Below are 24,072 nucleotides of genomic sequence, written 5' to 3'. Positions count from 1 at the left end.
AACAGATATAAAGGATTTTAGAGAATGTGTTGAAGAGGTGAACAGAAAAATAAATCGAAGTGATTGAAATATAATAGGAAGCAGAAGAGATGCAAGTCGAGATTGTTGACATGCGATAAGTTTGAGAGATTTTGGAGTGAAGAATGAGGAAGCTTTGAATTGTGAAAGGTGGTTTATGTTGAAGATGAAAGGTTTGCGTTGGGTTGAATGTGTGAGGTTATGGCAAAGAGACCTACAACCTGTGAAGAGGGTCATTGAGTGTGAGCACGATAGCATTGAGGGAAATGAGCAATAGAGGTGTAGGAGATCGAGTAGTAATTATTAGTGCGATTTATTGAAATTAATTGTTTCCATAACTCGTTTTTAAATGTTTGCAGCTATTTCAACGGTGTCTCATGAAAGTTCTTCACATTGACCTGTGGAAGTGCTACCTTTCATATGTAAGAGACACAAAGGGAAAGCTCTCCAGCTTCAAGTACGTCCAACTGGATGCTCTTCGATCTTGTGTTTATTTCTCGCTTGGTTTCAATGTCTGTGTGGTTTTTGGTTGGTACTTTTGCTCGAACGTTTAAAATATAAGGCATTTATTGTTCTCTTATCCAATGTGTGTGATTTTTAATCAAAGATAGCCTGAACTTTTTAAGCACGTATGTAGATAATACTTTGCATTCTGTTTCTAAATGAACAGCGGTGACAAGAAAGTGATTGACTGATTGATTCAATTAATAATTTTCCCATGTCGATGTACAGTATCCCTGTGCCTGGCTCTGTGTGTCTCTCTCTCTCTCTCTGTCTGTCTGTCTCTGTCTCTGTCTCTGTCTCTGTCTCTCCGTCTCCGTTTCTCTCTCTCGCTTTCTCTCTCTCGCTTTCTCTCTCTCGCTTTCTCTCTCTCGCTTTCTCTCTCTCGCTTTCTCTCTCTCGCTTTCTCTATCTCTCGCTTTCTCTCTCTCTCGCTTTCTCTCTCTCTCTCGCTTTCTCTCTCTCTCGCTTTCTCTCTCTCTCGCTTTCTCTCTCTCGCTTTCTCTCTCTCTCGCTTTCTCTCTCTCGCTTTCTCTCTCTCTCGCTTTCTCTCTCTCTCGCTTTCTCTCTCTCTCGCTTTCTCTCTCTCGCTTTCTCTCTCTCGCTTTCTCTCTCTCTCGCTTTCTCTCTCTCTCGCTTTCTCTCTCTCTCGCTTTCTCTCTCTCTCGCTTTCTCTCTCTCGCTTTCTCTCTCTCGCTTTCTCTCTCTCGCTTTCTCTCTCTCGCTTTCTCTCTCTCGCTTTCTCTCTCTCGCTTTCTCTCTCTCGCTTTCTCTCTCTCGCTTTCTCTCTCTCTCGCTTTCTCTCTCTCGCTTCCTCTCACTCGCTTCCTCTCTCTCGCTTTCCCTCTCTCGCTTTCCCTCTCTGGGTTTCCCTCTCTCGCTTTCTCTCTCTCGCTTTCTCTCTCTCGCTTTCCCTCTCTCGCTTTCTCTCTCTCTCGCTTTCTCTCTCTCTCGCTTTCTCTCTCTCTCGCTTTCTCTCTCTCTCGCTTTCTCTCTCTCTCGCTTTCTCTCTCTCTCACTTTCTCTCTCTCTCGCTTTCTCTCTCTCGCTTTCTCTCTCTCGCTTTCTCTCTCTCTCGCTTTCTCTCTCTCTCGCTTTCTCTCTCTCTCGCTTTCTCTCTCTCTCGCTTTCTCTCTCTCTCGCTTTCTCTCTCTCGCTTTCTCTCTCTCGCTTTCTCTCTCTCGCTTTCTCTCTCTCGCTTTCTCTCTCTCGCTTTCTCTCTCTCGCTTTCTCTCTCTCGCTTTCTCTCTCTCGCTTTCTCTCTCTCGCTTTCTCTCTCTCGCTTTCTCTCTCTCGCTTTCTCTCTCTCGCTTTCTCTCACTCGCTTCCTCTCTCTCGCTTTCCCTCTCTCGCTTTCCCTCTCTGGGTTTCCCTCTCTCGCTTTCTCTCTCTCGCTTTCTCTCTCTCGCTTTCCCTCTCTCGCTTTCCCTCTCTCGCTTTCCCTCTCTCGCTTTCTCTCTCTCGCTTTCTCTCTCTCTCTCTCTCTCTCTCTCTCTCTCTCTCTCTTTCTCTCTCTCTCTTTCCCTTTCTCTTTCTCTTTCTCTTTCTCTTTCTCTTTCTCTCCCCCCCCCCCCTTCCTTCTCTATCTCCGGCTCTCTATCTTTCTATATTTCTGTTTCTCTATCTCTCTCTATCTCTGTTTCTCTATCTCTCTCTATCTCTTTCTGTCTATCTGTCTGTCTGCCTTGCCTGTCTGCCTGCCTTGCCTGTCTGTCTGCCTTGCCTGTCTGTCTGCCTTGCCTGTCTGTCTGCCTTGCCTGTCTGTCTGCCTTGCCTGTCTGTCTGCCTTGTCTCTCTGTCAATCTGTCTGTCTCTGTCTGTCTGTCTCTGTCTGTCTTTCTTTATGTATTTCTGTCTGTGTCTGTCTGTCTCTCTGTGTGTGTCTATATCTCTATCTTTTTTGTAATTTAATTTCTTTATCCATCATGCCTTCCATTAAATGTTCCCCCCCCCCCCTCCCCCCCGCATACCCCCCCCCCCCCTGCAGGGAGAAGATGGCTCAAGCTTATGACTTTGCTTTGGACAAAATTGGAATGGACATAATGTCTTACCCTGTAAGTGTCTCGTTCTCACTGACAGTTTTCAACTTGGCATTTCAGGCACTGGGTTTCAAATATGGATCTTGTGTGGCAAATATATTGTAACTAGAACGCTTTTGTTACAAAGCATGAAGTTTAGTTCTGTCGTTTATCTCTGCAGATTTGGGTTGATTATATCAACTTCCTCAAGGGCGTGTGAGTTAATCCACATGACAGCCTTTCTCTCCTTTCTCCATTCTCATTTATTCCAGTCCTTCCCACCATGTCCAGACCAAAATGCCAGGCTGGCGTTGCTACAGTTTGGTGTGACTACTGTGCTTCTGTGTGGGTGCAGGGAGGCGGTGGGTTCATATGCTGAGAACCAGAGGATAACCGCAGTGCGGAGAGTGTATCAGCGTGGTTGTGTCAACCCTATGATTAACATTGAACAGCTATGGAGAGATTATAGCAAATATGAAGAGGTATTTCTCACCGCTTGCACACTCAATAATAATCCTACCCAGTTGTCCTGCTGTCTGTTGTCCTGTATTACCTCCTTTGTGGTGTATTTCAGGGGATCAATATACACCTGGCAAAAAAGATGATTGAAGATCGAAGCAGAGATTACATCAATGCTCGACGCGTGGCAAAGGTGATTCCGTGTAATGTCGTGCAACTTGACGTACCTACTGTCCCTCTTTCAAGCTTCATCTTTGCATTATACGAGTATAAAGCCCGTCAAAAACGACGGGTTGGCACAGTTTATTTGACCGTGCAGCTGCGTGAGCATGCCAAAGTCGAAAGCCTGGACCTAGTGTCAGGTGTGCTTATATATTCTTTATACTCTACGCGAATTTTTCCTTCCTGCGCCTTGTATTTATTATTGTGATTTAAAAAGAAACCGTTTCTGTACACCGACATTGAGGCTTGGTTTGCAAGTCACTGTCTACAATTCCAATGTAAGAGACATCGGTCAGCGTCACATCTAATAAGATTTGGGTCTTCGGAGTCCTTGGGGTCTTTTTTTTTGTTTGTTTTTGTATACAAGATCGAGGCTCTTGAAAGAGCTAACATTAATCACACAAAAAGTCAAACTGACCCAAACCAACACATAAAACACAAAATAAGGGGAGCGGTAGACAAGATGGGAAGAGAGGGTGAAGGACACAAGCACAACATTTGAGAGCAGGGACATCGAGAGAACTGTGGGAGGGAGAGGGCTTGGGGGGAGGTGGGAGAGGTATAAAACATATGGACACTGCAAGGACTTCCAGGAAAGAAGTTGGAATTTCGAAAAAGTGTATCTGGGGTGAATTAGCGGGGGTAGAAAAGATCAAGATTTTGGATGGGGGTCTTGGGGGAAGATAAGAGATGGTGGTGAACAGCTGTTTTAAAGACCTGGAGGGAGGAGTGGGATTGAAGGGAGTGGGGGAGTTTGTTCCATAGGTGGGGAAAAATGGGAATAAAAGAGTGAAGGTGAGCAGAGAGCCTAGCTTTTGGCAGTTTAACCATTAGAGGGTTGCTGGCAGATCTTGTGCGACCTGTAGGAATATTTGGGGGACAGAGCACAGAGAGAGCTGGGGGAGCAAGGCCGGAGAGGAGTCGGTAGAAGACAGAAAGACCACCAACCTGCCTGCGGTGAGTGAGTGAAAGGCCCTCGTAGTTGGCTTCATGGCAGGAGATTCCAATGATTCTGAAAGCTTTGGTTTCAACAGCGTGAAGTCGAGCTAGGTGTGAGGCAGGAGCACCGGCCCAGAGGGGGGAACAGTAGGTCAGGTGTGGTCCTCGGGGTCTTTTCTTTCTTTTCGTCTTTTCGGTCCTCGGGGTTTCCAATGGTTAGCGGAGTTAGCTTCATCGCAGGAGATTCCAATGATTCTGAAAGCTTTGGTTTCACCAGCGTGAAGTCGAGCTATGTGTGAGGCAGGAGCACCGGCCCAGAGGGGGGAACAGTAGGTTAGGTATGGTCCTCGGGGTCTTTTCTTTCTTTTCGTCTTTTCGGTCCTCGGGTCTTTTTGGGTCTTTAGGGTCTTCTGGGCCTTTTTTGTTGTTGTTCTTGTTGTTGTATACAAGATTGAGGCTCATGCAAGAGCTAACATTAATCTCAAAAAGACAAACTGACACGTACAACATATGATAAAGGGAGCGGTAGATCAGATGGGGAGAGAGAGGGAAGCACATAAGTACAACATTTGAGAACAGGGACATCGGGAGATCTGTGGGAAGGAGAGGGCTTGGGGGATGGGGGGAATGGGAAGGGGGGGGGGGAGAGGAAAAAACACATGGACACTGCCAGGACTTCCAGGAAAGAAGTCGGTATTTCAAAAAGGTGGATCCGGGGTGAATTAATGGGGGTAGAAAAAATCAAGGTTTTGTCTGGGGGAACATAAGAGATGGTGGTGAACAGCTGTTTTAAAGATCTGGAGGGAGGAGTGGGATTGAAGAGAGTCAGAGAGTTTGTTCCAGAGGCGGGAGAAAAGAGGAATGAAAGAGTGGAGGTGAATACGGAGTCTTGATTTTGGCAGTTTAACCATAAGAGCGTTACAGGCAGATATTGTGCGACCTGTAGGAACATTTGGGGGACAGAGCACAGACAGAGCTGGGGGAGCTAGGCCAGGGAGGAGTCTGTATAAGACAGAAAGACCATCAACCTGCCTGCTGTGAGTGAGTGAAAGCCCCTCGGAGTTAGCTTCATCGTGGGAGATTCCAATGATTCTGAAATCTTTGGTTTCAACAGCATTAACTCAAGCTTGGTGTGAGGCAGGAGCACCAGCCCAGAGGGGAGAACAGTATTCCATTGAGCTGCCGATGAAAGCCTTATATGTGGTGAGCAGCTAAGGTGTGCCAAGGAAGGACTTCGCATGACGGAGGATGCCCAGCCGGCGACTGGCTTTGGAGGCCAGCTTGGAAATGTTTTTCCCAGGAAAGATCATGGCGGATAGTGAGACCCAAAAGCTTGAGTGACAGAACTTCTTGGAGAGGATTGTTCAGAAAGTAGATGGGAGGATTGTCCAGTCAGTCTTTTCGGAGAGACATCGGAAGAGTTTGAGATTTGTCAGGATTGCAAGACATGTTCCACTTGTTTGACCAGTCTGTGATTTTGTCCAGGTCTGCAGAGAGTAAGGAGGCTGCAGACTGCCGATCTGAGGGATGAGGTATGGAGCGGCAGAGTGGAGTCATCAGCAAAGAAATAGAGAGGATTTTCCAGGGAGTCTTAGAGATCATTGATGAAGACCAGAAAAAGCACTGCGCCCAGAACACTGCCTTGGGGGAACTCTAGCCTGAACAGGAAGGGGAGATGAGAGAAATCCATTCAAGGCCACATGTTGACTACAACCAGAGGAAGTCTGCAAGCCTTGCGTGGAGATTTCCGTGGATACCTTCGGAGGAGAGTTTGGTGAGCAGAGCGGGGTGCCAGACCGTATCGAAGGCACGTGATATGTCAAGGGATACAGCTCTGATTTCCTGTTTGGCATTCAGGACCTCCATGCATTGTTGAGACAGCAGAAGCAGCATGTCCAGAGTAGAATGACCTGGTCTGAATCCAAATTGGTGATCCGAGATCAAGCCATTGGAGAAGAGGAAGGATTTGATGTCAGAAGCGTTGATTGATTCCATGACCTTGCTGATTATTGGGAGCAGGCTGATTGGTCTGTCGGTGCAAGGATGTGTTTTTGCACATTTTTTGTGTAAAGCGGTAATGTTGGCTTATTTCCAAGCATATGGCAGACGACCTTGAGCAAAAGAAAGGGTGAAGAGAACAGAGAGAGGGTGAGATAGAGCGGCAGAGTAGGATTATAGGACCTGTGGGCTGATGCCGTCTGGTCCAGTTGCAGAATCTGAGTCGAGGTTTGACAAAAACTTCTCCACCTTGTCAGGAGAGTCCAGGACAAAGAGTCCAGTCCTTGACACAGAGTCCAGGAGCAGCTGGGTTCGACTGGGAAAGGTGGGTGCAGAGAGAGAGATGGGTTCGGGACACAAGATTTTGAGGCAAACTGACATTCGGCTAGTTGACATAGTTGTAGAGCGGGGTGCCAGAGGATTCTCCCACGATGAAGCTTCTCCCACGATGAAGCTAATCGTTGAGACATTCGGCTTTTTCATGTGCAGTGTCAGCTGTGTGGCCGTTTGAGGTAAGGGAGGGGATGTAGGGGGAACAAACACCAGAAACAGATTTGACCAGACACCACCAGGATTTGGAGGAGGGAGACAGGTTTGAGAGTTCAGTCTTGAGAGTGGAGAGATAGTGCTTTCTGGCACTCCTGAGGGTCGACACACACTTGTACCGAACTTTGTGAAAGGAACTGAGATTACCTTCAGTTGGATTAGCCTTCCATGAGGCAAAGGCAAGTTGTTTCAGGGCAACTGCCTCACCACAAGAATCAGTGTACCATTGGTGGGAGGAAGGGTATGACAACTGAAGACGGGATGGAATAAATCTGTGCATGAGAGAGAGCAGTTTGCTTTGGATGAATTCCCAGGAAGAGTTGATGTCAGAGGCAGTAGAAATGGGAGACCAGTCCAGATGATTGATGGCTGCTTGCAGACCGTGCCAGTCAGCCTGAGTGAAATGCCAGACTTGTCGATGCTGAGGAGGCTCTCTGAGAATGGCCAGAGAGATATCCACTTTAACAAGCACATGATCAGAAGAACCGATTGGAGCAGAAGAAGAGCAGCAGACATTTGCAGGGAAGTTAGTCATAACCGAGTCTAAAGAGAAGATGCTCCGTTAACTGAGATCTGGGTCGGGAAATTGACAGATTGTGTCAGTCCCAATGAGTCGCAGAGGTCCTTTGCTGAGATGCCATGGCTGGTGAGAGAGGTACCCACACCCAGCCAGCTGGCATGATGACAGTTGAAGTCGCCACATATGAGGAAGAGAGAGTTGGGATGAGTGGAAGTTGGTCCATGTTGTCAGACAGCGAAATGTAAATGGAGTCATCACTGTTTGAGGACGGTACAAAACACGTATGAACAAAAGGTGGGAGCGGAAGCCGTAGCCAGAGGTACTCCTGGGGGTGGAGAGAGGGCAGTGCAAGGAGAGTGCGGAAGAGAGTTTTTTTTATAAAGATAGCAACCCCATCCCCAGGACGAGGCTCAGGGCTATCATACTGGAGGAGGGAGTAATCAGGAAGAGATATTAAGGAATTTGGAGACATCTTGAAGAAGGAAAGTTTCTGTTAAGCAGATTATGTCTGGTTTGTCAGAAGCAACCTGTATGGAGAGATCAGTCAGGTTAGAGCGAAGGCCCCGGATGTTTGATTTCCATACCGCCAAGGAAGATGGAGGGGGAGCATCGGGTACATGACAGGGGAGGGGAGGGGTACGGTAAGATGAGGAGTGAGAGGGGGAGGTAGGGAGAGCTGTTGATAGTGTGTTGGAGATTGCAGAAGAGTTCGGAGAAAGGGAAGGATGAGGAGGACAAAAGGTTTGATGGTGATGAGAAGAGGCGCAGTGAGGTATTGTTTGAGGGGGGGGGGGGGGCAGAGCAAAGTCAAAGGTTGGAAGGGAGTGGAAGTGGGGAGGAGGCAGCTTTGAGGAGGAGTGAGGGAGAATTGGAGAAAGATAGTAGGGGGGAGATTAGAAGGGTAGGGGCGGGGAGGGTAAGTTTTGAAGGGGAGGAGTGAGGGGGGAGTTTTTGAGGGGAGGAGTGAGGGGGGAGTTTTTGAGGGGAGGAGTGAGGGGGGAGTTTTGACGGGGAGGGGAGAGGGGAGGGGTAAGGGGGGAGAATTGAAAGGGAGGGGTGAGGGAGAGTTTTGGAGGGGAGGGGTGAGGGGAGAATTTCGAAAGTGGATAAAAAAAAAAAATTTTAACACCTTTTAGAGGCCATTTTTCCCCGCAAAGCGGGGGTTGGCCTTTTTCGGGCACCGTGGTTGTTGTTGTTTTTGTGGGTCCCCTTTTTTTGAAGCAATGCTTTACGGCCGGATGCCCTTCCTGCCGCCAACCCTTTTTGTCGCCTTTTACGACAAACAGGGAATTACCAGTGAACTGGTACTCAATTAGCCGACCTCGGAAGGATGACAGGCTGAGTCAACCCCCCTGGCGTTAATTCAGCGATCGACCAGGATTCGAACCCAGGATCCTAGGATCCTAAGCTGGCACCCTAGCCGCTAGCCCAACACCAGGCTAAATCGAAAGTCGAAAATCGAAAGTGTAATCGAAAGTGGATGATTAATGAAAAATGAACATTTATTACAAACTGGGTTTATTGTGATTTTCAAGTCAGAGATCCGTTTGAAAATGATAGAGGAGGGGTGGAATGAAGGTAAGTTTAGAGAATGTAGAAAGGAATGACTAAGAGATTGAATTTTTTTTTGAAATGGAATGAAAAAAAAAAAATTGATGAGGAAATTGAAAAAAGCCTTTTAAAGAGGAAGAAAAACAGCGTGTTGTAATAAACCACTGAATAAAACACTGCAGGGGAATGTTTAAACATATTTAAACAAAACCGTGAAAAACAATCTGAGAAACGTCCCTGAAGTGAGGGCGTGGATCAGAGAAAGGAGAAAGGGTTAAATGAGTATGGAGGAAACTAGAATTGGAATGGTGAGTATCGGCAGGAGATGGAAAGAAGAGGTGGAAGAAAAGGAGATAAAGGGGGCAGGGCGAGACAAGAAGCACGCGTCCTCGAGGAGAGAATGAAATAAGATTTTTTTTATTTTTATGTCTATGTTTTCGAATTTTTTTTACTCTATTTTAGGCAGATTTTTTTTAATGCCATGAACAGACTTTGGTACTTCACGGGTGATGAAGGTTGTGGTGAAGTTTCATCAAAATCGTGTGTGGTTTCAGAGAAGAAAGCAAATATCTATTTTGGGGGTCAACCCTAGACCCACTTTGACCCCCCGCATCACTTTGACGTGATGTTCCAAATTGTCATTTTCAACTTATTTTTAGAGATAAATGTGAGTTATTTGAAAAAAGTACAAGGGTGCCAATATTTTTGGCCACGGCTGTGAGTGTAATATAGATACATGTAAACAACAAACACGGTGTAGCCGTGAGTAAAGTCTCCGTCACCCACATAGCTATGGGTCTCTTAATTACATACTGTTTGAATGTCAGTTGCATCGTGACTACATCTACTAATTATGTACTATTGGAACGTTCCATTTAAACCTTTCAACCCTTTAGACTGCTGAGACCCCTTACACATTTGAGGATCCTTTGGACGCCATTAGACATTTACATCCTCTAGACCCCTCTGTACCTATTTCTCCAAACATCCACACACATATATATATATATATATATATATATATATATATATATATATATATATATATATGTATATATATATATATGTATATGTATATGTATATATATATATATGTATATGTATATATATATATATATATATATGTATATATATATATATATATATATATATATTATATATATATATATATATATATATTGTTGCGGTTTTGTGGTTTTATAATAAAGGTTAATTTCCCCTCCTAGTTAGTTATACTACAACATGTAGCCTCGTTTAAAGCTCAGTTATTTCTTAGTAAATGTAAGCGTAAGTCCTTTCCTATGTTAGTTTTGCGTTGAGTAGGATAATGCGAATCAGTTGTCCTTATGGCGCTTTGGGTGGTTTTTGGCGCCGAAATACCACGAGGCAGGCCTGAACAAGTCGACCGAGGCCGAAGGAAGGCGGAGGAGGAGCCCTCAGTAAGTGCGAGCCGCCAATCAGGGCTCGAGGGGAGTGACTTACCACTGCGGCAAAAGGCGGGGTTTGGAACATTTGAGGCGGGCTAGGGCGGGGCGATATAACCCTGTGCCCAGAGCCCCCCACTTCAGTTATGAGATGAGCGCAGGGCAAGTCAGATCGCAGTTGATGTCAGATGAGTTGCGCAGCCCATGAGTTATGAGTTTGGGGTCCTCAGTTGAGTTCAGAAAGAGATGCGCATAACCCCGTTGTATACGAACTTGCCCTGCTCCCCGTGCTCTGCGCAGTATTAATCGTGCTGTAAAGACGACCCGCGCCGGGCCACAGACGTGCGTATTTCCTTCTGCCTGCCTTTGCCGATATACGCGCCGCGAGGATTTTCCCGCCTGCCTGCTTTCGCCGGGATACGTGCTGTGACCACCAGAGGGCCACGCCGGGTGAGCTGTTCCTGGAGCAACCGAAGCAGGCGCGTTCGGCGCGCGAACATTCTTCTTCCATTTCCCCGTGTGAGTGATCGGGCCCGTGTCTGGGAAATAAGTAAGACTGCTTAAGTTCTGCGCTGTGTCCCTTCTTCTACCAAATCATTGTAAATAGTGTAAATAAATCTGTTCTTCCTTCTGATTCGATCGTCATGTGTTTTCCATCATTGACCTCGCATGGTACGAATTACATCGCTCTGATCGGGTTCTATAAGAAAGGTAACAGCACGGGTCACGTGGTACGCCATCCGCTCGGGCGTACGCAATCACATGTGGTTCGTGCGAGACTCGATCCCCGCTTCCGCTGCGGCGTGGGAACTCAATGTACGTGCGAAATTGTCCCGAAACCCTTTTCCACGTCTGCCCATAAGTGGCGACTCGGTCTCGCGGTTTTGAAGACCCAACGAGAAAAAGGGGCTTAATCTCCCCTTGGTAACGGGAACGGGCTTCGGAAAACCGCAACAATATATATATATATATATATATATATATATGTATATATACATATATAGTACTGATATATATATATATATATATATATATATATATATATATATATATATATATATATATATATATATATATATATATATATATATATATATATATATATATAAATAAAACCTCTGGGGTTTCAACAAGAGAATGTGTAAAATATTTGTTCCTATGTTGCGTTCTGTAACCACACTCCCCTATCCTTATTTATCCCATAAGGCTTGTGCATCACGATTTCCCTGAAAATGCCATTTTCCAGGAACTTTACCCCCGCGCGTTGGATGAAGGTTAATTGTGTTTGTTGACTGATGTACCTTATTTCATTTGACCCCTTGCTCCAGGAGTATGAATCAGTTACCAAGGGATTGGACAGAAACGCCCCATCAGTTCCTCCTCAGAACTCTCCACAGGAGGCCACACAGGTTTTGATCACGTCCATCATGCTCCCCTTCACACCCTCCCCCTATCCCCTTATTCCTCCCTCTGCAAATGCCTAAGGCCCTTCCTTGTTATTTCTAAACCACCCACCATTGCCATCGTTTCTTGTGTGTTAATTAGCAGTTGCTATGGTCCCGGCACTGCTAGGATATACAAGAGTCATAGAGAGCATGATAATGGTGCCATCCATTTATTCATTCATTCATTCATTCTAGTCTTCTCCCACAGGTCGACCTATGGAAGAAGTACATCGCTTGGGAGAAAGGAAATGCACTGCGCACTGAGGACCAGGTGCTCGTCACTAAACGAGGTTTGTTTAATGCCCGCACAATCATTTCCTCCTCTTTTAAATTTCTCACCTTGCACCTACCTCTCCTTGACTTGAATACCTTTTGCTTTCTGTTTGTCATTCTTTCCATGGCACTGACCTTGTAGAGATACCTTCTTCACCCTTATTATGCCCATGCAGTGATGTTCGCATATGAACAATGTCTGCTGGTCCTTGGACATCACCCCGACATCTGGTACGAAGCAGCGCAGTTTCTGGAGCAGTCAAGTAAGGTTCTGTCTGAAAAAGGGGTGAGCAAACATTCACCCTCTCTACTTCTTCTCTCTTTTCTTACGGCTTGAACCAATAAAATGAAGTATCCCTGAAAGATATGTAATAATTTGGATAACAATAATGAAGAATTCTTAAATCCAATTAAACATTCACCAGGTGTCATTTGAACAATCAAACAAAGCAATGTGAATAAAGCAAACACAGCAGGCTCATACTGGACTGGCCAGTGTGTTTAACCACCAGACATTTTCTAAGAAACTATATAGAACTACTCGGTTGTTGGAACAAATTATTGCAGGATATATTACCTCCGTCACCAAAGGTGGACAGAGGTTGTATTTTCACCCCTGTTTTTATTTTATTTTATTTTATTTTGTCTGTCTTGACTGTGAAGAGGATATCTCAAAATATAATGGATGGATTCAGATGAAACTTGGTGGACAGGTTGGGAGTGTGACAATGATGAAATAATTAGATTTTGGTGAAGAACAGGATCCAGATCCGAGAATTTTTTAATTTTGAAAGTGATTCTTCACCATTGAGCGATGGGGCCAAAAAAAAGCATGATATCTCAAGAAGTTAGGGACGGATTCGGATGAAACCTGGTGGACGAGTTGGGTAGTTGTGAAAATAACAAGCCGATTAGATTTTTGGTTCAGGTCCAGATGCAGATCTGGCCACTCTGGGATACAAAACGTAAACCCGGTGGAGGGATTGAACACATTGGTGGAAATTCCAGATGCGCGTGAAAGAACAATGCACACATTATTCAAACGGAATTTGTATAATGTTCAGGCACTCTAGCACGAACTAGACTTCCTCAGGTCAGTAGATAACACGATATCGCATTCCCCTTAAATCGGCCTCATCTGAGTTTGATGCTCGACCCAACTATAAACTGTTGTTGTCGTACTTCACGGACAGGGTGTTGAATCAATGATTATGCCTTGCTTTTGGATTGATGTTAAGGCATCTGCTACCATTCGCTGATGGATTTTAAAGATCCTTATCCTGCGGTGGCTTTTTTGAAAAGAGGAGGCCAATGTGTGCCAGTACCTTGTTTTTCAAATTCCTGTCTTAGCCTACAGCACCCTGCGACTGAGTGGGGACCTGTCCGGGCTTGGTTCTTAGCCCCAAAAGTGGTCATGGATGATGATTATGTATCTGGTACAGTTGCCTCAAGAGGATGGTTTTGTATGAATTGTGTTCTTTGGGGAAATGTTTCACATTTATTTTTGCTTTTTGATGCTTTTTTCTGAATTAATGTGTTATGGATGATTTTTTTTTCTTGTATTCTTCCCTTTCTTCTGTTTTTTCTCCCAGGATGTAAACAATGCAAAAGTATTTAGCGACGAGGCAGGGGCAATGTACGAGAGAGCTGTGGGTACCGTTCTCAAGCAAAACATGTTACTGTATTTTGCTTTCGCTGATTATGAAGAGGTGAGACAGTGCAGGGGAGGTATGGCATTACAGGGGGACCATAAGGTGCGATTGTGGAATTATTTGATACAAATTCGCAGTGGATTGATTTATAAAAACAAAAATTGCCCAGAATCAGTATGTGATTGAAAAAGGAATGGCGTACTGGGGGAGGAGGTATGCGACTATTATTACTATTATTACTGGGAAACTATTATTACTAATGTTTTGTTTTGTTAACTCCATAATATTGCATCTTGCGATCTTCCCATGTTCTTTTGCAGAGTCGTATGAAGTACGAGAAAGTCCACAGTATCTATAATCGCTTGCTTGCCGTACAAGATATTGATCCAACACTGGTATATTTTCCATTGTATATATCTGTTGTTTTGCATCTTTCCATGTAATTGGAGATTGGCACATGTAGCTTTTTTAATTTTCTTTCTCAGGTGTACATCCAGTATATGAAGTTTGCACGTCGGGCTGAAGGAATCAAAACTGGCCGGAGCGTGTTTAAGAAAGCGAGAGAAGATCAACGGACCAGGCACCATGTCTACGTAGCAGCAGCTTTGATGGAGTATTACTGCAGTAAAGTGAGAATTGATAGGATCTGGAGGTGCCTTGAGGATGAGGGGAGCCATCACTTGAGTTAATTAGGAACATTTATAATGACCCAAAGATGGCCAGGGATGGTGGGAGAGTGATGGGGATATCCCTGAGGAACTGGAGGGAAATTCATTGAAATGTTTGGAGGATCTGGAAATGACCAATGAAGATAGGAAGGATTTGGACTTGACCAAATGATTTAGAAAGAAGTAAAATTATTAGTGTTGTGAACTCTTGGTGTTTTCTCCGGATGTTTGTCACCTTCAGGATAAGGCTGTGGCCTTCAAGATTTTTGAGCTTGGTCTCAAGAAATACAGTGATACTCCAGAATACATCCTGGCATACATTGACTACTTGTCTCACCTCAATGGTATATACCTCCTCAATTACTCTGATTTTTCTCAAAAGAAAAATGGTAATTGGTAGTTGTTATTGCTTTGTCTTTTTTCTGTGTATTCTCTCATGTTGTTGTTGCTCTTTCTCACCTTTATGAGGTTTTTAAAGCTTTTGTGGTTATACAGTCGTGGCCAAAAATATTGGCACCCTTTAACTTTTTTCAAATAACTCACAATTTTCTCGAAAAATAAGTTGAAATTGACAAAAGTATTTCGTCTCCACAATTCTTTATTTCACTGTTAATATTACAGAACCTTTGTTTTTTATTTAGAACTTAATATATGCTTTTAAATACATTAATAAAAAGAAATGGCATTGACCAAATTATTGACACCTTCGACTTAATATTTGGTCGCACAGCTTTTGGACAAAATAACTGCAGTCAAGCGCTTCCTATAGCCATGAATGAGCTTCCTACACCTCTCCACTGGAGGCTTGGCCCACTCTTCTTGTGCAAACTGCTCCAGTTCTCCCAGATTTGAAGGGTGCCTTCTCCCAACTGCTGTTTTCAGATCTACCCACAGGTGTTCAATGGGATTTAGATCTGGACTCATTGCTGGCCACTTCAGAACAGTCCATAGTTTTGTCTTGAACCATTCCTGGGTGCTTTTGGAAGTGTGTTTGGGTTCATTATCCTGCTGCAAGACCCATGACCTTCGATGGAGACCCAGTTTTCTGACACTGGGTTGAACATTGTGCTCCAAAATGCCTTGGTAATCTCCTGATTTCATCATGCCATGCGCACATTCAAGGCAACCAATGCCAGATGCAGCACAGCAACCCCAAAACATCACTGAACCTCATTCATGTTTGACTGTAGGGAAGGTGTTCTTTTCTTTGAAGGCTTCATTTTGTTTTCTGTAAACATAGAGATGATGTGCTTTTCCAAAAAGCTCTAATTTGGTCTCATCTGTCCACAGGACATTCTACCAGAAGGATTTTGGGTTGTTCAGGTGTAATTTTGTAAACTCCAGTTGGGCTTTCTCAGCAGTGCAGTCCTCCTGGGTCTCCTACCATGGAACCCCCTTACATTGAGTTCGCGACCGATGGTGCGAGTTGAAACTGTCGTACCTTGTGTCTGAAGGTCAGCTTGAATCTGTTTGGCAGTTGATCGAGACGCTTTCTCCACCATTCAAACAATCTTCTGCAATCAATCTTCGATCAAGTTTTCTCTGGCGGCCACGTCCAGGGAGGCTGGCTACAGTGCCATGGGCCTTAAACGTCCTGATAAAATTGCATACGCTGGACACAGGAACATCAACGTCTCTGGAGGTGGAGTTGTAGCCTTGACATTGTCCATGCTTGGCTACAATCTCGTGTTTGACCTCCTCAGACAATTCTCTGGTTTTCTTTCTTTTCTCCATGCTCATTGCGGTACACACAGTGACACAAAGCAGCAGAATGACTCCTTTTCTCGATTCAAACTGGTTGAATGAGTGATTTTTATATTGCAGGCACCACAGGTGAGTTCAATTCCAAAGTAAAGCAGAATCACCTGCTTGAAAACTAATTATTTCGAACAACTTCTAAAAGGTGCCAACAATATTGTCTGGGCCATTTTAGGATCTCTGTATGGAATAAGCTAAGATTTTGTAATTTTTTCAGCTTTTTTTGTTTTGCTCCACTGCAAACAAAAGAAATACATATGTGGATACCAAAAGATTTTTTAATTTCAACAATTTTCTGGAAGAAATGGTACATTATTTGAAAAAAGTGCAAGGGTGCCAATATGACTGTATATGACTATTACACACTTCCCTTCCATGTGCTGATTTATAATGCTGACCTGTGTTGATCTCTCATTTTCTTTCACTTTTTCTTACTCAGTCTCCCCTTGCACATATTCTTGTATGTACTTTATGTACAAGTATGTACAAGTACTTGTATGTACTTGTATGTACTCCGTACCCCCTTTTTATATACTTTGTTTGCTTGTTTGTTTGATTTGTTTGTTTGATAAATGTTAGCTCTTTCACGAGCCTCAACTCTGTATACAAAAAAAAAAAGAAAAAAAAGTGCCTCACTCTTTTACTGTGATTACCTCGAGTTGTTATAAATGCTGAGGGTAAAAAGGTAAATTATTAACTGTTTTCCTTCCCTCTCTTTTTCTTCCAAATCAGAGGATAACAACACTCGGGTTCTTTTTGAGCGGGTTCTCACTTCTGGGAACCTACCACCTGAGAAGTCAGGGTAGGACGGTCTGCTTCATCCACCTCCCCACCCTTCACTCGACCCTTTTACACCTTCCGTCTGATCATATTCTCCACTGACACGTTTTTTCTGTCTTGTTCTCACCTGACATCATTTTAATTCAACCACAAAACCACAGAGAGATCTGGGCACGGTTCTTGGCCTTCGAGAGCGCTGTTGGTGACCTTGCCAGTGTCCTCAAGGTTGAGCGTCGCAGGTTTGCTGCTTTTCGTTCAGAGTTTGGCGGCTGCGAGACGGCTCTTCTTGTAGACCGTTACATCTTCATGGACCTTTTACCCTGCTCGCCTGCTGAGCTCGCTGCACTGGGATACAGGGTGCTTAAATAAATATATATATATATATATATATATATTATGCATAATAAATATATGCATATGTATTCTTGATGATATGCACGATATGCACGACCATTGCAGGACATAGATCTCCCTCGAAGGACAAACATACATCGTGCTGGTCAATTGCGTGTTGGAAAAAGAGTCAGTGCAGGAAATTTTAATTTGTTTATTGCACCGCTGCTAACTCGTCTACTCTTCGCGAATGACACCAGGGGATATTTGAGCTCCGCTGACTAATGTGAGAACATGTGGCAGCTGGCTTAACATCCATCTGTTCCATCCGCTGGCTTAACTTCCGGATAGTGTACTTTGTGATGCAATGTCCTGCCTGAGAAACACTAATGTGACAGTTTGTAGTTCGGCCGAGAATTAAACCCAGATCAAAAAGCGCAGGGTTAAAGCTCTGTGCCATATTATATTGTCCGATGAATTTATACTATATTTATACTATATTTATACTAGCGAGGTACCCTTTCTTTGCACGGGTGGGAAGCCGAAAGCAAACAAACAATGCGGAAATGGTGAATGCTAAACTGTGTAACCCATAAATTCCGCATTCTTGTGCCACCTTCAGTCGAACATCAGACCCATGGACATCCGGTTCGTGAATGACTTGCACAAAAAACGGCGAATGGGAAACGATGAACCACTGAATTCCACATTGCTGTGCCACCTTCAGTCGAACGTCAGGCATTGACAGCAGGTTCTTGAAGGACTTGGGCAAAAACGTACTCCGTCTGAATGGTTCTATCCCCAGTCAATGGCGAATCTGCATGTGGCGAATCCGCGAATGTCACGGTTAGAAAGTAGAAACCCTCACGTCATTTCCTCATTCATATTTAAACCCAATATCTGTATTTTCATTCCAAACAGCATCATTCGAATCATACATTAACACTATAACAAAAGTGTTAAATCACAATTGTATTGAGATATTGTCAAACCAGCCCATTGTTGTCATCTGTTCACTTCCGGATTCGGCAGCAGCTCGATGTCAAGTCAATTTCAAAATGTCGAGTCATAATTTTATTGAGGAATTTATGAAACCTCCTACCTACCTTACAACATCCGCTGGGATCCAAAAACGTTCCGCAGAAGGCTTGGCGGCGGGGCTAGCCCCAAAATTGAGGGAGCAGTTTAGGGACGGACAGACACTTTTGTTTTTTAATTCCATGTATATATATATATAATATGTACCAACGGCCATCCAGTAAGGAGACGGTGTCTCCTAAAAAAAACACCGATCTGGTTTAGACCGGTTCAAGTCATACCAAAGACGTTGAAAATGGTACGTGCTGCTTCCTTGCTTGAAAAGCATAGAGCACAGACAATCCCCATCGGTTGGCATCCATGGGAAGGAGGAAATTCCTCTTGAGGAAATGCCACACTGAGCACGGTAAGAAAAGCAGCGCCATTGTCATGACGTCACTGGTACCCAGAGTATTCCGGGAAGTGGCGATAGGGACGGTACTTCCCCCAAGCTCAGTGGCTGTGTTAAGTGTTTGAAATGAAAGAAAATGGGGAAATTAGCGAATTCGACTTGTACTCCTGTCAAATAATAATTTATTCATTGGCTACACTTCCACACTCCACATCGACTTGTAGGCCGAAAAATACGGAACTCAATGACCGAGTATAGAGCCAACACTTCGACAATGCAATTGGACGGAATGGGACGGGTTAAAAAGATTGCCTTTTTGCTCCGACGAAGGGTTAACGCCCAAAACGTTATCCTCTTGTTGCTTCCCAAGGCAGTTGGCATACTTAAATCAACATCCTGTTGTTTTCATCCATTGAGCAAAATTACAAGTTTGAGATATGATATTAGATTCAAAGAACTGGAGGAAAGAAAAGGATTGAAAAAGGCCAAAGCAATGAAAGAGTGATGAATTGAAAGTACAGCCAGACATATTCGCGGGGATATGCTCCTGGAAAGTGCCGCTAGTAGTTGAACCGCGAATAGCGGGGTTCGACAGTGCGTATATTTGAACTCATTAGAAGTTAATATGGGATTATCCTAGAGGTAATGATAGCAAATAAAAGGTGAAAGGAAATCATAACCTAACTGTCATTTTTAAGAGTAGTTCCCTCTTTGGCAGGAGGTTGGCCGGACCAAAGGCAGACTTGTTCCTGATCCTATCACCATCTCACCTGCACATGCGCATACATCTCGAGACGAGGGGAAAAAGCCAGAGTATCCAAAACCCAACACGCGGCAAATGGTTCCCTTCCAGCCAAGGCATATGACACGTATGTATATTCTCTGCATCGCCCACCATGCTACTTGTATATTTCTTATTGCCATCCTTTGAACTGCACCCTACCTCCACTGTCCCTTCCCTATGTTATAGTTCTCATATCCATTTCTATCCCACACATATTCCCCCTCTCCTTTTACCCAACACTGTAGCCTTTTTTTTTATCCACATCTACCTTTTCAGCTTGATCAGCTTCAATCTTTTTACAACCAGTGTCCACTTTTCTTCCACGACCTGACTCAACTCCATCCCTTCTATATTCTATTAATCTTACTTACATCTCCCTTCTTACACGGATCTTCATTTCTACCCGTTCTCCCAGCTCCTGGTATGCATCCTATACCTGGTGGGGTGTTTCCAGTACCTGGAGCAGCCATAAGCCTACTCAAGTTGCTACCTCCTCCTATCTGCTTCCATGTAAGAGCATTACCGGGTGGAGACTGGAATTGGGGGTTGATGGGTATACCGTGAGTCCATGACAGATTAGGGTATTTGTTGATAAAGAAGAAGCAGCATTTGTTCAGATGAGAAGCAATTGTAGTTCTGTAGAAGGAGAGACAGGAATGAACATGTTTTCAGAAATAATTTTGAACAAGGAGAAATGAGTCAGAAGTGGATCCAAGTGTAGTTTTCCTTCCCTCCCTGGATTCTGATTGTAATTCTCTCTACAATTACTGATTATGGTTCGTGCCGCCTTCTTATTCTTTTGTATAAAGCACAAGGCTGCGGGGTAGCATTATTGGTGAGGGCTAGGTTAGGGCAGGAATTTGGAATTTTTTCAGGGTGCTGGTGATAGCTCGTCTTCTCTTCTTCAAGGACACCATGGGATCTTCAATGTCGACCAACGAATGCTAGCAGACGGGACACCCCCAGTGTACCGTCCATCCGAGGGACGGCTCAAGCATTGATGAATCGTTCTACCTTTGAAACACCGGGATGACAGTTTATAGCTCGGCCGAGATTCAAACTCGTGGAAGAGCGAGGTGACAGAGGCTATAATTTGGAGCACTTTTCACTGGATCAGTGGGTAACAGGTGAACACAAGCAAAGGGATGAATGACCAGCAGAAGGAGGAAAGGGAATGAAACATTGTAACCTGCAAGTGAATGGGGTGAGTTGTGGGAGAATTCATGATTGTAGAAAAGATAATGGGTTGGGATGGAGGAAGAGAAATATCGAAATAAAACAGGTTTGTGGTTTTTACAAACAGTAGGTAAAGTGTGGGTAGGCAGACAAAGGATTGGATTGGCTGGTTGTGAATGCAGGTGTGGATGCCTAAAGTTTTGAAACGGCCACAAGTTATCGATCAGGAAGCCACAAGTGGCCTCTACTTTCCAGTGCGCTACAGACCGTTCTAATCAAGGATTGGCTTCGCCAGCCATTTACGGACTCACCCCAAACAATGACGGTTGTCATGGTCATCTTCTCCCTTGAGGAATGAATGAACGAACAATGGATGTTGGATGAAGGAGTTGTGAAAATGCAATTTAAATGATTTTCATTTGTAAAGATAATTACACGGTGTGCATTATTTTTGTTAAGATAATTCCATTAAGAATGTAAGTACAGTACTATACTGTATTACATTATTGTGCCACACAAAACTAGGATTATATGACCAGCAGGTAATATTTTATTTTTTATTTGCTGTTCATTGTTAATTGATTCTCAAAATTTTCCCCTCAACCTGCACTGACTGCGAGCCTGAGCGTGGGGGGAAAACATCTGATAGTGCATTTGCGCATCTCCATGCGGCTGCTTCTAACTCACCATCGCTTGAGTTGACCCACATGATTAGTGTGTGGGTTTGAACAGAAACCATGGGTAGTGAGGGTGTCATCTGTGAGTAAATTTGAGGCCGAGTCATCGAGAGAAGAGAAATCGCATGCTGGGGCTTTTTCACCGTTTCTATGAGACGGCCTCCACAGTTTTGGTTTGTGTGCCTGGAACGCCTTCGCAGCTGCTGCTCTACCAGCCACCACTACATCATGCTGTCGCTGCCTCTGCCCTGGAGCATGGGTAGGGATGGAGGATGGTCCCCAGGGTGCTTCCACTAAAACTGCAGATTCACAATTCCATGGCCTTGCAAGTTTCTGTAGTTGAAACTGAAATCTCATCTGAAGTATTGTTGCTCCTCATGTCTTCTCTTCTCCGTCACCCTCCCAAAAGGCCTGACGTCTCCTTTTAAATCCTTCCATCGACCTGTTCATTTCATTTCATTTCATTTCCTTCCTTTCCCCAGTTGGACGTACCCTGGCAATTATTGTGATTTATTTTTGTCATTTCGTTTCTGTTATTTGTCCCCTACTCAGAGGGGACTATAGGTTTGCTCTCTGTCTGTCTGTCTGTCAGTCCCACCTGTGGTTTTCTGTACTTTTTTCTATACCCTTTAACATATTCAACTGAAATTAGTTGTTGTGTGGCTTTATTATGATAAGTTACAGAACGAGTTTCAGTTTCGGGGCATTTCACCAATTTTCCACGGGAGTTATGCCATTATTGCTTAGAACAAGAACGTTCATTGGGACCAGTTGGGGACATGTATTGCAAAGCAATTCTTCCTCTTGTTGTATCAATCATTATGCCTTGAATGAATTATTTGCTTATAACCAAGGTGTTACTCATTCACTTCTGTTGTGCAGTTGGTCCCCAAACTAAACGATTTGGGAGGTTAAGAGTCACTAGGTATCCGAACAACTCGGTTTGGCTGCTTGAGCTCTTATTTAAAAGTGCTGCTTTGAAGAATTGCAAACTGCCACCTGTAAGTGCATAACAATATGTTGATGTATTCATCTCCTTTTTGTACCTTTCCTCCCTGATTTATTGCCTTTTTAGGGTCCTTTTGTTCACGTTGACAAGTTGCTGGAGTTATTCCGTGACTGTAAACTGCCTCAATGTAAGTTGTGCGGCATTTTCTGTTACATACGCCAAAATTGCATTTTTTTAAACATACATTTACAGGACCACAAGTGTCGTATTTGGACTCGAGTTGGAATCTTTGAGATGGGAAGCTTTGAGCCTAATCTCATTTTTGAGCTTTACTTTTATTCAAATTGACATCATTCATTTCCTTCACATGGTGACGAGCTCTTTTGATTGCTCTCCTCCAGCTTAAAAAAATTATTTATTTCAAGTTTTGACTTATTACCCTTGATAATCTGTTTCTATTCAAATTATGTATTTACACCTGCGACCAGAAGGTTCATGAACTGCTCTGCTGACACAATTTGTACATTACCAATGGGTTTCCTCTTCACATCAGGCTTTGATGGCGAGCATAAACTCCGTTTTGTAACTTAGCCGGGCACGTGCACCACTGCAGATGGCTACCTCCACTGGTCCAGGATTATAGGAGTCTTAACTCAGAATTAGCCTCCCACTCAAGGTTCAATACGAAAACCTTGTCATGGGGTGGGGGTTATAGAGGGGTAGTCAACATGATCAATTGTGCAGTTCACAAAAGCAAAAGGAAACTTAAAACATGGGATTTGAAAGTGTTACCATGCTCACACGAAGCGCAAGGCTGGGTTAAGCAATAATTGCTTCATGTCCGTCCGTCTGTAAACGTCATTTTATGATCGAGGAACAACTTATTTAAATTGAATATTGTATTTTGAACACAAATCGGAACATGAATAGGAAGACAAGTTTGCCGTTTTACCATATATCGGCTTTGGACTTATCCTGATTGAGCATGCGCAGAAAAGTGAGAGATAATATTTTTACCCTGGCAGTCAAATTAAAAATCGAAAATCATTCCAAACAGGTAACTTACTGTTTTTAGACGTTATAAAGGACACAAACAACAAGCATGAAGAACTAATGTAAAGTGTTTGATAGGGCGGTGTAATCGAATCTGCATCAACGGCACTAAATTCTGGAATTTATTTATACCACTTTTCCAATGTTTATTTTATTTAAATTGAATCATATACTTGCACACGGTAGTTACAGTGGTTCTTAGCCTTCCCTCAACATGGATCGGCAAAGGTCAACGATAAATGACCGTGGACGGCCACTTGGGAACCACGTAATTAATGGTCTTTACTGTCCATACTTCAGACTGGCATACATTTTTGATATAATAAAGCAGGAGTGTCTGTCTGTCTGTCTTTCCCCGAACAACTTCCTCTGTTTTGAGGCGAGCCCTGCCAAATTTTCTTTGGAACATTTTGACGTCCCACCGAGTGTCCTAAGGTGGGTGGGAGGTTTCATAAATTTCTCAACACAATTGTGATTTTGAGTTTTGATCCATACGAAGCTGTTCTCTCTCTCCGCAAGTACACTCATTCGCCGGTGTGCAGATGTTGGGGTCCTTGCACATGTCCTAAAATGGTAGGGAGTTTTCATAAAATTTCTCAAAACATTATTTTTGAGATCCTGGCCTCCCACCTGTGCGGGTACCTTACCTCACTTGTCTCTTATAACTTTTTACAGTAACATTTTGGTTTTTTTTATAATTGGCGTTTAGCTGCCTTTAGAAATTGCCAAGTTTAGCTACCTCTGATGTCAACCACATTCGAGTACACATGAAAGTGCGTGATGGAATGACTTGAAAACTCACTCATTGTTGGTAAAAACAAAAAACATTTCCCCTTGGACTGCCACGTCATGTGCCATCATGGTGCCGAAGAACAGATCAAACCCCAGGCTTGGTAGGA

At 43.8% G+C, this 24,072-nt stretch overlaps 1 protein-coding gene across 3 annotated transcripts in view; it reads left to right on the top strand.

The window, feature by feature from the left end:
• Positions 1-24,072, top strand: part of CSTF3 (cleavage stimulation factor subunit 3) — a 41,916-nt gene that overhangs the window by 12,020 nt on the left and 5,824 nt on the right. For all 3 annotated transcript variants that reach the window (XM_078767218.1, XM_068134094.2, XM_068134095.2), the window contains exons 3-19: positions 378-475; positions 2,507-2,573; positions 2,719-2,753; positions 2,893-3,019; positions 3,112-3,189; positions 11,525-11,605; positions 11,850-11,931; positions 12,091-12,200; positions 13,507-13,623; positions 13,887-13,961; positions 14,052-14,195; positions 14,476-14,578; positions 16,725-16,794; positions 16,934-17,129; positions 19,253-19,403; positions 19,734-19,828; positions 22,247-22,307. In XM_078767218.1, coding sequence (XP_078623344.1) covers positions 396-475; positions 2,507-2,573; positions 2,719-2,753; positions 2,893-3,019; positions 3,112-3,189; positions 11,525-11,605; positions 11,850-11,931; positions 12,091-12,200; positions 13,507-13,623; positions 13,887-13,961; positions 14,052-14,195; positions 14,476-14,578; positions 16,725-16,794; positions 16,934-17,129; positions 19,253-19,403; positions 19,734-19,828; positions 22,247-22,307 — 1,672 coding nt within the window. In that variant the 5' untranslated portion in view covers positions 378-395. The remainder of the gene's footprint in view (positions 1-377; positions 476-2,506; positions 2,574-2,718; positions 2,754-2,892; positions 3,020-3,111; positions 3,190-11,524; positions 11,606-11,849; positions 11,932-12,090; positions 12,201-13,506; positions 13,624-13,886; positions 13,962-14,051; positions 14,196-14,475; positions 14,579-16,724; positions 16,795-16,933; positions 17,130-19,252; positions 19,404-19,733; positions 19,829-22,246; positions 22,308-24,072) is intronic.

This window comes from Myxine glutinosa, chromosome 13, assembly GCF_964187855.1.
Source record: "Myxine glutinosa chromosome 13, kmMyxGlut1.1, whole genome shotgun sequence".
In the NCBI taxonomy this organism is placed as follows: Eukaryota; Metazoa; Chordata; class Myxini; order Myxiniformes; family Myxinidae; genus Myxine; species Myxine glutinosa.
This window is presented reverse-complemented; position numbering and strand designations above follow the sequence as displayed.